A 12,873-nucleotide genomic window follows, 5' to 3' on the forward strand; every position below is an offset into this window, starting at 1 on the left:
TATGTGCATTATAAAACAAAATTTTAAAAGGATAAGATAAAGATGAATGGCATTTTTTTGGAACACTTTTTAGTAGTAATACAAACACCTTTCTGCTCTCCCTAACACTTTTTATTATTAATATACTATTAATAACTATTAGAATCACAGAACAGTTTGGGTTGGAAGGAACTTTAGGGACTATCTTGCTTCAACCCACCTGCCATAAGCAGGGAAACCTTCTGTTAAGTAAGGCTGCTCAAAGCCCCATCCAGCCTGGCCTTGAACACTTCCTGGGATGGTGCATCCACTTCTCTGGGCAACCTGTGCCAGTGTCTCTCCACCCTCAGTAAAGGATTTCTTCCTCATGTCTAATCGAAATCCAGCCTATTTTGGTATAAAGCCTTTAATGCTTTACTTTTTACTACGCTCCCTGGTAAAGAGACCTTCCCCAGCTTTCAGTGGGCCCCCTTTAGGCGCTGGAAGGCAGCTCAGAGCTAGGTTAAGCGACCCCACCTTTCTAATGCTGTCTTTTTAAGTGAGATGCTACAACTCTCTGCCGATCTTTGATCCTCCTCTCAAGTCCAAGTATTAATATAGTATATAATTCTATTTTTAATACTTTATCTTTTTCTTTAGTGTGAGCAGTGTGATTGAGTAAGCCTCATTATTTTCTGAAGTCTTGGTCTAACACTTTCATATAGTGATTAAAAGGTTTGGTTCTATGCTCAGTTTAATCTGACACTTGGATTTACTAACTGTCATAGCTGAAAAAACACCTCACGAAGATCCACATCCAAGTGGAGGAATCGCATCATTCACTGTGCTTTCTAAATCATGATTCTTCTTTTCCATTCCATCCATTAATTCTTTAATGCATTTTTCTTGAAATTCAGATAGTAAATTCATGTAAGCTAATCAGAAAGCAAACTAATGTTACACTTTCATATTTTTTAACAAATCAGTTCAAAATCCACAGAAACTCTTTCTGTTGAAGATTTTTAAACAGGACAGGAACTTCTACATCTAAATTTATGTGTACAGACAGGAGTTTTCAAAGGTATACACTTGTATTACTTTTCAGAAAAAGCATCACATAATAATTGAAACTTTCCCAAACAGCTATTTTCAAAATGCTGTGTCCGTACCATGAGTTTCTAATGAAAAGTGTACTTTCTCATTGCCTGTTAAAATGCCTCCTTTGCCTCTATGGGATACATTACTTTTTTCTATTAGTTTTAGAAAGTATCTGCTAGGTAGCACAATGCTGATACTGTCATTACAGAAAAGGTTAGACAATTTAGAAAAGTTGTCTCTTCATAGCAGAAAAACATGCAACTCATCTTTAAGCTCAATAACTCTTCTAAGCACTTTGCCACAAAATAACCAGCAAACCCCTCTATCATGCAAAAAAAATGTCACTGGTCAACCCTCATCTCACTGCAAATTATTGTAAATATTCTGCTATTTAAAGGCTGTTTTTATAAAACGAACCATATCAATAACACCCAGTAGTACTCTGCAGTTCCAGCTCCAATTTCTTTGCTGCAATAGCTTGACATGAACAATGCAGTGAATAAATTTCACATTTGGTGATACCTCTCTAACCTTACACTGGCATCTGTTTAATTCCAGCCAAAGCATCCAGCCATTCTATCAGTGGTTACTCTTATACAGTTGTCCCATAAAGCTGTGTTTTTACTAAAAAGGTAATTTACTGTTGAGCATATGTCTTCTACAGCACATCTCTCCTTTAGTGGTTCACAATGAAATAGCTTTTGTACGTCATTATTAAAACAGAATCTAGCAAATACCACAAGCTGAGACATGCTAGGAACACCCATACTTTCAGCCAAGTGTATAGCAAACCTCCCACACTGCATAGTTTGTTTTTTCAAATCTTCAGCAATGTTTTCTATACATCTTTCAACAGTATTTGCTGACAATGTGCTGTCACTGCATTGTTTTCCAAGTATTATTTCAGCCATTTTTACCATCACAGGAAGAACATGTTTCCCCAATGGTACATAGGTTTTTGTCTTTCACTGTTAAAAAAAAAAGAAGCCTCTAAAGAGGCTTCTAAAATTTTAGTATTAACTGTAGTGAAATTTAGTAAGGTACTGTACTGACTACTATATGACTTGGAATATTGCCAAAAAAATGTAACGTTTAGTCTTCATGTTCTGGATGCTTAGCTTTTAAATGTCTTGCTAATTATATTGGCTTCATGCTATCACTAGCTAGTATCAAAAGGTACAGTATAAACTTTGGATAAGGTTCATCCCTGACAGTGGCAGATATAAAACAGCATTTCAAATAGTCTTGAACATTTTGAAACTTTTTTGGCCAATTTCTTCTCTGATCTGACTAGATCGTCATTGTTTTTACCTCGCAATGTGGCTAACAAAGAGTTCGTACAATGTGCAGAAGCATCACCTCTGTCATTTCCTTGCTGCCTGCTTGTGTTCACATTGTTAGCATTACCTTCAATCTGTGCTGGAATCTTCCTAAAACACTTGCCCATTTTGTGAGGGTTAGTTTAGTTAAACTAGGTAATATAATCCACAATTCCACTAAACCAGACACACAGTGTTGAAACACTGAAAGCAAGATAACAAGTGAGGCTGCTACTGTCAACCCCTCTGTGTTATGGAACACCCACTCTTCTGTAAGGACACCTCATATACCATACACAACTTGACTGTCTGACATACTGGATTATTCACTCAGGTTGGTGGGTGTCAAGGCATATATTAAATGCTCAAAGAACTTAATTGCTTTATTTTTTTAGATAAAAATAAATGTCAGTAGAAGTTTGAACGTTTTCTTCTCACACCCCAGTGAATTGTCTGGTGCACCTCATGGGGTAAGCACACAGCACTTTGGAGACCACTGCACAAAATACCAGACGTGTCAGAAAAACAAAATATTTGGTATTTAGCATATGGTGTTCAGATCCTTTAAAAAAATAGATTAAGTGCACATATAGCTTTGACTTCCACCCACAGTACTAAAAAAGTGATTACTTTTCAGGTTTACTACTGTAACTTCCTTCTATGCCGATCTTCTAACCGTGCATTGTAGCATAAGGTGCTATTTCTTAATAGTTGGCCACATCCTTAAAAAACACAAGTGTATCCATTTAACTTTATAAAAAAAAAGTTTCAAGAATAAAAAAAAAGTTTAAAATATTCTGTGTCAAATGTGCATCAGATAAGCACACTTCCATGATTAAGAAACAATTTAAATCCTTCAAATTAGTCTGGAGAAGAGCACCGTAATTATGCTAATTGCAACATTTTTGAATGAATGGCTGTGCTTCAGAACACATGAACAAATGTGACCAAGTTGCAAAATAAGTTTCGGTACCTAATGAGACAGGTGTAGCAGAGGCAGCAGTAGCCCCCACTGTGCTTGGTGGGGGTGTGCCAGGTGGAGTTGTCTCTATTCCACTCTCTTCCATCATTTTCCTTCAGCTACGAAAACCTATAAGAAAAAAATAAAAAGCATAATTTCAGCAACAAAACAAAAGATTTTAAATTAAAATGAGAGGGCCACAACACAGTGATTTACATTACCCAACAGAATGGGGAAATCTCAACTCTAGGAAAAAAAAAAAAAGTCTGCTCTCAAGTACGTAATTATCTAGTATGCTTCATTTCTCCTACACCTTACCCTTATCTTTAGCACTGTAATAATGTCAGACACCAAGCATCTTTCTAAAAATCTTACTGTGTCTAATACATACTGATGGTATTTAGATGAGTAATACTACAGACATAGTTACCCATCTCAACCCCCTCATCCCATTGTAAGAAAAACCTATCTACTAGGCAGTATTTTGCTGCATTATTGAGTGGTAGAAATTCAAAGGCCTGTAATTTTCAGAGCTACAGCAGGAAAGGATGCAAAACATGACCAGGGCAAGACTAAGGACCAAAGCCTCCCCCTGCTGGCAGCAGAGAAACAGCACTGAACAAGTTGTAGCCATCTCAGGCCTAGGAATTTCAGCAGATGCTGCTGAGCATCGCACCTGGACCAAAGCACCTGGCTGAACGCTATGAACAATAAAATCAGCATGGCAGGGAACCAGCCCAGAAGCTCCTGACTCTGTGACCTAATTTCTAGCAGCAGTTTGCCTACCTTAAGGAAGTACTTTGGGCCAGTTGAATTAAGCCCCAAGAAAGCTAAATGAAACCAGACAGGATTTAGTTCAAATACGGCTAAAATTACATGGAAATCAAATGAACTCGAGAAGTTATGAATAGTACACTGAGTAAGACTTCCAGTACAGCCAATTCCTGTAAAACCCATGTATCGTACTAGTCTGGTAACAGTGTTAGAAACAAAGACAAATGACAAATTCAGCTTTTGTTTTGAAGACCAAGTTCATCTTGTAACACTTTTAAGTAAACCTTCAAAATATACCACTACTGAAAAAGTAAAGCTACGCATTCATTTAAAAGTTTAAAATTAATGTGTAAAGCCTTTGGACAAGAAAAGGAGAGGTAAACAAATATATATATAAAAATCAAGACTCAAAAACACCTGGAGAATTTCGTTCTTCAGTGCAGAGACAGCAAACAGAAAGCCCTGCCTCCTCCCAGGCCTGGTAAGCTACACACCAAGGATTTGTATGACTCCCTGAAGGAACATTTCTTAAGGAAATTTTAATAAAATAAAAACCCTACATAATTATACATATGAAAAACTGAGACACTCAAACATTTTCCACCATATCCATTACGTCAGCAGCTACTGAGGAGTGCCAGATTATTCCCTTAACAATTTATAGAGGAAAAGGCGTAGATAATGTGTTGAGTAAGAATACCCACATGTATATAAAAGTAATTCCACTTGCAAAAATACATTTCTTCCACTCTCAAAAAAAAAAAAAAAAAAAAAAAAAGCATAAACCAAAAACAATATCCTCACTATCCCACTGTTGTCTAAATGCATAGACAACTGTAAGTTTAAAGTGGAGGAAAGAATTAACTCATAACCAAACTGAAAGATCTAAAAAGTAGGATGCAACTTTTAGTCCTGTCAGGCTTATAGCATAACTCAAAAAACAATGAAAGCATCAAAATCTTACGGGAGGAGAAATTCCAGACCCACTGCCAAACCACTAGGCTTTGCATAAATGATTCAATATTAAATGCGCCCAGCCTCAGACAGCAAGCAAACATGGTATACAATATACAGACAGCACTCTTCATGAAAACTCTTATGATGGAAAGACTTCAGTTTCTGGGGACCTCTTTAATCCATTTAAAAGCTTCGCTTTAGGCAGGATGGATGGGTCAGTAACAGCCTGGTGGGGCACAGACTGTCCTTACAGAGTTAGCACATCCATCTCGTCGTCCCTTAGAAAGGAACTGCACACAGCCTCCCATTAAACTTCACTACGCAGAGGAATTTGCAGTGATAAGATTTCTGTCTTTTAATCAGGTTATGTGAGTTTACATTCCATCCGTAAAAGCATTTCTAAGTCATCCTTCTTCCAATTATACACTGCAAAGCCAGGAAGAATTTTCCATTGTGCAACTGAAGTAATCACTGACCCAAACCTCCTAGAAACATCTTATTTTATTGAGGCTCCGCTGATCTGCTCCCTGAATGCAGCTGATACCAAAATTAAACACCCTGGCCACGCAGAATGACCGAAAAGGTTCCACAGGGCCACTTCTCAAAAACTCCACACAAAGCATTTCTCAAAGCCTGACAGACATTGGAGATGCAGGAAGGGGGAGGGAGGTGGGGCCAAAAAAAGATGCTGACGAAAAAAAGAAACCTGAACTGGCATCTGGAAAACTAGGGATAAGCAGTAATGTAAATAGACTCTGTAGTTGCTTTTTTCTACTGCCTTTAAAATAAGAGAACTGCTACAGCACCCCCCAGCTTGCAAGTCAGAAATTGCAAGTCAGTTCCTGAAACAGAAATAAAATAAAGAGGGGGCTCAAAACACACAAAAAAAAAATAAAAATAAAAATCGGTGTTTTCACGTTTTCTCCCCTCACTGGGGAGACTGCAGGACAGCCAACCATCTGCCAACCCAGCCTGGCCAAAGACAGCAGCTCACGAGGGGAACCCTGCCAGCAGTGGGGTTTGTTCCCGTTACCCCAGGGCCCACAGCCCTGGGTGTGCACCACCAGTACACATCCACAGTAAGCTGGATGCCTTCCTGCTGGTACCCTGTCACAAGTACACTGCTCTGCCTCCCTTCTGCCTGCCTCAAGATTTATCCCCTGACCCTAACACATCCTATACTCCTTCATGTATTGTCCACTATAATCCATTGGGATTTTTGCCAATAGCTGGAGAAGAGGCGACTTCTCCCCACCTCTGGGTGGAAAGGCAGAGATTTATTTATTCCTTCACAAATCACACAGCCACGGCAGCCTGTAATATTTTCCTCCCCCTCCCAATTCATTACTTTCACTCTTTTATTTTTCCATCTACCCAATCCTCTGCCTTTCAGTTTACATGTCTTCACGTTTTCTATGAGCTCCTACTCCCTGATTCCCCCCTGCCCCAAGACATCCTTTTGCAGCTCTGAGAGGGAAACAGACTGTGCTCTGGCTATGAAGAACACAAGATTGAGAAATGTCACGCAACAGTCAAATTCATTGTCAAGTCCTGACCTGGCAGCATGCACAAATAACTGCTTTCTAAACACTGAATTCTCAACATAAGCTAGTCATAGTTTACAAGTGCTGCATGGAGAAACAATTTAAACAAACAAAAAAAAAGGTTAAAGAAAAAAATAAGACATGAAATAAAACAAGATAAGACAGGACAGAAGGGAGTTTGCAAAAAGAAAGGAAAAACACAATAGATGTAATTGGAAGATAATAGCTCATCATGTCAAAAGAGTCCAGCATGACATGTAATTAGAACTAATTCTGCAGCATGTATGGGTTAGCACTTGAATCTAAATGGCCTGTCTGAACACAGACATGTATGAGAAATTGGGAAGCAAGCATTATATGAGAAATGTGTAAGAACAGGAAAAAAAAAAAAAAAAAAGAAACAGGAAAAAAAAATACAACGAATCCACAAACTTCAAGAATAATGTCCTCAAAGTTTCCAATGAGGATTTCCAACTTCCCTGAGAGAAGCTGCTGGGCAGAAGTTCCCCAGTAAATCCTACAAATCCTTAACTACTGCTTGAATTGGCCTGTCTAAAAAATAAAAATAAATGTTTAAGTCATTATTTATACGACAAGACAAAACCAATTTACAATGAGTAGTCCCTGAAAATAAAGATTCATTTCTTAAGGATATAAGTCTATAGAAAGCTACAGTGAGATTTTCTGCTTTTTACCTAGACAGTTTTTATTCCATCTAACTTTCTACAAAATATTATTCATCACAGCCAGCCATGCTGCAAATCTGCAAGCCATTCTGTTTAGCCAAAAATACATGCTAATGTGCAACTTACTACGTTCTTTACTTCTCCCCTCTCCTCTGTCGCTGCTTTATCATCAGCAAATATTTTTCAAGCAAATATAGCCACGTAATGCAACACAAATAGATGGAAAAATTAATTCAAACGTTAATTTAAATACACAGACTTTTATATTCCTTCCTGCAAACTGGAACACTGTGTATTACTAAGCTGAAGAGACAAAGGAAAAACTTGAGACAAGCAAACTGCGGTATGTACAAGTAGGTGAAAATTACAGCAGTACCGCCATCTACCGATTTTTGACCAGAAGTTGATATCACAAGTTTGATAATCTCACCACATTTTTAATTGGAAGAAAACCCTTACTTATGCTTATATGAAAGCAAAAGAAGTGATGCAGAAAAGAAAAATACAGAAAAACAAAACAAAACAACAACTTCCCTACATTCCCAATGACCAGCCTTCCTTAAAATAACTCATTTAAGGACAGACATTACTTTTGTTAGGCTTCCATCTTTTTTGTTTGTTTGGTTGGTTTAAAAGAAATCTTTATCAGTATTAATAGGATGCATTAGGGAAGACACTTAATCCCAGCATTACAGAGGGAAAGTGTGCCATATCCGCAAGGTCTGTCCTTAGCTGACTGGTAACTGTATTTTACTGATTCTCACCAGATGAATCTCAGCCATTAACCTAATTCCCAAATGCAAGGCCTGTGTATGCTGACGGAAAGACAGGCTAAAGCTCTGACTGAAAATTTGAACGGAGCTGATGTTAAAAGCAGGAACTAAATCATTCGATTTAGAGACTAAAAGGCTGAGCTGGGAAATTAATCATCTTTTGACTTAAGTTTAATAGGAAGTGATTACATTTACTTTAATATTTCAGCAATAATCTTAATGACATAACCATACTTCAAAAGCATTCTTCAGGTTATTACTCTAATATAAGAAATTGACAGTTAATGATAAGATTACCCACAAATGGAGATTAGCAGATTTCACATGGATAAAAACACATTATCCAGAAATCAGTCATACTTCAGAGTTTATACTAAGGTCTTATTTTCAGTCATTCTTAATTAACCCCTTCTTGTATTTCAGTAGATACTCCTGCTAATAAAAAACACACAATATACTCAAGAGCTCTAGGGGACAAAACTGTTCTCCAACCAGAGTCTAAAACGGAAAAAAAAAAAAAAAAAAAAAAAAAAAGTACAGCTGGAATATCGAATCCAAACACTATTAAACTTTTAATCTTTAAATCACAATATGTATAACTATTTTACTTAAAGTGTAAGTAAAGTAAAGTAAAGAAACACACTGTGTGTGATTACTCACACTAGTAATGGCTAAACAGAGTTGACAGCTTTCCAGAGTAAGCAGTAGCCATTTATTTATTTATCTGAGCAAATCAACTGTTTGGAGCCATACACCCAAAGCAAACACCACTTCAAATAAAATGGTACATCCTAGGTTGCATTAACTGAGTCACAGGCACATACTTCCATTGAAGAGGATAGAAGCCCAAGGGGCAAAAAAGCCCAAGAACTTAAAGATTCAAATAAAATATTAGAACAGACTGACTGCCCAAGGGGCAAGCAATAAAGAAAGTGACAAAGATGAATGACATCCCATTAAGGATGAAGTTGATGCCGGTAAAAAAGACAACATACTTGCAACACGAGAAGTTAAAGTCTCATCTGAAACATTCCTCACGCTGCTTTATTCTATTTTAGAGAGGGAGAGAGAGACAGAGATAAAACTTCCTTCAGAACCTGCAGACAGGTCCTAGAGGACACACAAAGCCTCGCTGAAGCCAAAAGAAGGGCACGCAGGGATCACCATTTTAATCACCTGGTGTTAAATGACTTGCTCTAAGGAGAGGCAACGAAGGGGCGAAAAAAAATAAAAAATAAAAGAAAGATCTGAACTCTCCTATAGTTATTTTATATTCGTAGCATAGACAATGGCAATCGAAACACCCGCATCAAGGTCTCACTTACAAGATAAAGAGGAAAAGCCTTCACTGATCACCGGTCAGAGCCCGGCCTGCCTCAGCCCTGCCACCACCTCACAGGGCGGCACACAACGCGGGGCATGCCAACAGCGGCCGGCCCCAATTTGAGACTACTGCAGACAGGGACATCGCAGTTCATAAATAATAATAATAATAATAATAACAACAACCACCACCATGTAATAGGCAGTTCCACTTTGAGCACTGTATAAATGGGTCGTTTTTACTCTCCCAAAACCTTTCTAATCCTTGGGAAATTGTCCTGCCGCCCAGCCACCGTTCTGCCAGCACCAGCCCCCCCCGCCCCCAGCCCCAGCCCCAGCCCCAGCCCCGGCCCCGTCCCTACCGCCGCAGCCGGCACCGGTGAGCGCGGGGCAGCGACGGCAGCGGCGCGACCGCGACCCCGCCGCCCGGCCCGGCCCTGCCCGGCCCTGCCCAGCCCTGCGGCCCCTCCCTCCCGGCCTCCAGCTGCCAGCGCGGCCCCCCTGGCCCCGCGCTGCCCGCGCCCCCCCCGCGGGCCCGGCCCCCGCCGCCCGGCCCCCGCCGCCGCCGCGCGGCCTCGGGGGGAGCCCGCGCCCCGCGCCCCGCCGGCAGGGACGAGGCACGGACCCGGGCCGCAGCCGCCGCCGCCTACAAGTCCCGGCAGCCCCCGCGGCGCGGCGCATGCGCGCTGCTACACTCCCCCCCCCCCCACCCGCCCTAGCCCCGCCCAGCGCCACGCGCTGCCACGTCTCCCGCGGCCGCCGCCCGGGCGGAGCCCCGCCCCTGCCTGCCACACAAGATGGCGGCGGGAGGGGGGGGTTAAGGAGGGGGTGCTGCGCGCTGCCCCGCCCCTTCTGCCACGTTCAACGGCGGCTCCGAGCGGCAGATGGGAGCCGTTAGTCGTAGCGAGGCGTGTTGACGGCTTCATGTGTGTAAATAACCGCCCTGCCTGCTCGCCACCAGGTAAAAACTGGCGTGGCGGGCTTATTTACAGCCGTAGCCGCGCCGCTGGGCACCCTGGAGTTCAGGCTGACGGGCTGCTGGCTTTTAGCTGGGCTTTTTAGCCACACGCAACCGCGAATGGGTGTATGATTCAAAGACCTGGACAAGGAGATGTCAAAATACATACCTCAAATACTTCTCTGCCCCCGTATTTTGTCAGTATCACAGTATGGGCTTCTGTGCTCGGCCACAGAAGGTAAACTAACACCGGTCTGGCATGGCCCAGGTCAGAAATGCCAGAATGAACCGTCAGCTGCCAGACTAGTGAACAACAGCCCAGTAAGAAAACCTAATCTTCTGTGCAAAATAACCTAGTACAGTAAGGGTTTGTAAAAAAAGAAGTGGCTTTAATGATACAGGAAAACTGTAAAATGCCAGTGCAATGGAGAATTGACAGAAGAATGTGGAGCAACTGAACCAAATGAAGCCTAAGAGAAACTTCTGAACTTTTCAAAAACCATCATTATTTGATCCATGTTATTTCAGTGATGAGAAAATAACCAGCCATGTGTGTCAGTGGGACTAATTTTATCTGTTCCTTGGCTGTATCATTCCCCCTTTTGCCTGAATCAGATTGTCAAGTGGAAATGTGGATGCAAAAACATAGTTTTTCTTACAAATACTATATTCAAAATCCTCATAAGGTTAAAGAGACAGTTCCCTTCTTCTCCATTCAGAGGATGCCATTCCACTCTGCACTAGCGTCTGAGAACTTGCCTTCTTGCTTTTTCTTTTTTTTTTTCCCCCCATGGCCTTGGTGATTTTATTACTGTATCGTGTGTGCGAGATGCTTTTTGTGTTCTCTCTTCCGTGCCTCAGAAAGCCAAGTATTCTTCATCACTTGAGTTGAATTCACCCTTGTCTTTGGCTGGAACATTCCAGTATTTTAGCTGCTGCTAAATAAAAGGCCATTTAGTTGCTCCCTCATTTAGCGAAATGGAAGACATGCCGATCATTTTTCAGCATGGTGTGTGATTATTTGAAAGTTAAGTGTAAACCCATCAAAAACTGCTCAGCATTCATCGTGACATTGCTGAGATCACCAAGTGCATTGATTTGTGTAAATGAAGATTTTGCACTCCCCATTCTTAGGAAACCATTCAGAATTGTTTTGTTACATTGATCTCAGTCTGGCCTCTACCAACTCTGTGGCAACCAGCTTAATTAATAGCATGTTCTTGAAACAATTTCTGTCATACAAACATAACTCTTAATTTTGCTTAATCCATTTTTTTTTCTCAAAACTGCTTTGCAAACTTAAAATGTATCTTCATAAGTCTTGTCATTCCCATTATTAAATGATACAGTGAACACAAATGAAATGGTTATGATTACCTTTATCATGTACGTAACAAACAAACAAACAAACCTGCCCTGGGGTAACTGTCAATTAAAGGAATAAAATGGAAAAAAGTTCAGGAAACTTTTTTTTCTCCTTTTTTCAATAACATTTTTTTCTTTAATTTGCTCCCATGTAAGCATACTCTTCGGCGTTCTGATGACGGTGGAGTTTTGTAGTTGTGCAGATATCTTGTGGAAATACAAAAAAAAATAAAAATAGCTGCAGCTGTATCTAAAGTGCATCAAGAGACAAAACCTCTCTGTGTGGACCATGACTCAAGGTATTCAGGTAAAGGGATGGTCTAGCCAGGAGTGTCTCCTGTACAGCGTGGCCTGCCAGACCTCAGTGCCAGAGCTTCCCTCGCCTCCCAGTGAGCAGAGGGGCTGTGAGCAGGGCGATCACAGGGACACAGGCTGTGACCTCTCTTGCAATGGAGAGCCAGCACAGATGGCGCAGGCTGAATTACTCTCTTGTATTTCTGAAGCAAGCGGAGGAAGGTATCTTGAAGAGTACTTACCTGGTGATTGTGTCATCTGTCTTTATTTTATGTGATAGACTGCAACTGAGGACTAGAGCCATAAGGGGTTTGATGTTAATTCCCTCACTACAGCAGTTGAGTGCCTCCCATCTTAACTGGAATAGCGATACTCCACAGGGTCATGATGTTTGGTTCTCCTTGCTCCTCAGCTGATGGGAAGCTTGAAACATCATCAGTTAAGTATTCAGAGGGTATTTTTAAATCCATTACTTAGCTTATTTTTAAGCTCAGTGAAAGCTTGATAAACATGGCTTTTCTTTTACAGTAAGTTTGTTTACCTTCCTGCTGGGTAGGTGGAACTACAGTTTTTCTCCTTTTTCTGCCACTGTTTATGTGAATGGTTCTTCTGATGCTGGTCAGGGGAAGATGTTACTACAATGCTTCTTTAGCAGCCTCAGCCTATATTTTCATTTCTAGAAGAAACTTTGAAAATTGTCCCACTGAATTAGTTAGTGCATGGTTCCCCAAGGTTCAGTTAATGTTCTTCTGGAGGATGTTCAGCCAGGAAGAGTTGGTCGGATTCAGAACTTCATTTAGGACACATAATATATTATACTTAGACCATTTATGTTAATGGAAATTTGTTTTGCATTTTGGCAA

General features: G+C 40.8%; 1 protein-coding gene across 6 annotated transcripts in view; it reads right to left on the reverse strand.

The window, feature by feature from the left end:
• PRRC1 (proline rich coiled-coil 1) overlaps positions 1 to 10,038 on the reverse strand; it is a 31,131-nt gene extending 21,093 nt beyond the window's left edge. The window contains exons 1-4 of one of the 6 annotated variants that reach the window (XM_032205824.1): positions 9,396 to 9,689; positions 9,247 to 9,266; positions 9,066 to 9,119; positions 3,349 to 3,465 (exon numbers count right to left, since the gene is read on the reverse strand). In XM_032205824.1, the coding sequence (XP_032061715.1) occupies positions 3,349 to 3,445 (97 nt within the window). In that variant the 5' untranslated portion in view covers positions 3,446 to 3,465; positions 9,066 to 9,119; positions 9,247 to 9,266; positions 9,396 to 9,689. Of the gene's footprint in view, positions 1 to 3,348; positions 3,466 to 7,423; positions 7,782 to 9,065; positions 9,120 to 9,246; positions 9,267 to 9,395; positions 9,690 to 9,755; positions 9,830 to 10,018 lie in introns of those variants that run through there. The other 5 variants (XM_032205825.1, XM_032205829.1, XM_032205826.1 and 2 more) reach the window with 5 other exon arrangements.
• Between the last annotated feature and the right edge of the window lie 2,835 nt (positions 10,039 to 12,873).

This window comes from Aythya fuligula, chromosome Z, assembly GCF_009819795.1.
Source record: "Aythya fuligula isolate bAytFul2 chromosome Z, bAytFul2.pri, whole genome shotgun sequence".
In the NCBI taxonomy this organism is placed as follows: Eukaryota; Metazoa; Chordata; class Aves; order Anseriformes; family Anatidae; genus Aythya; species Aythya fuligula.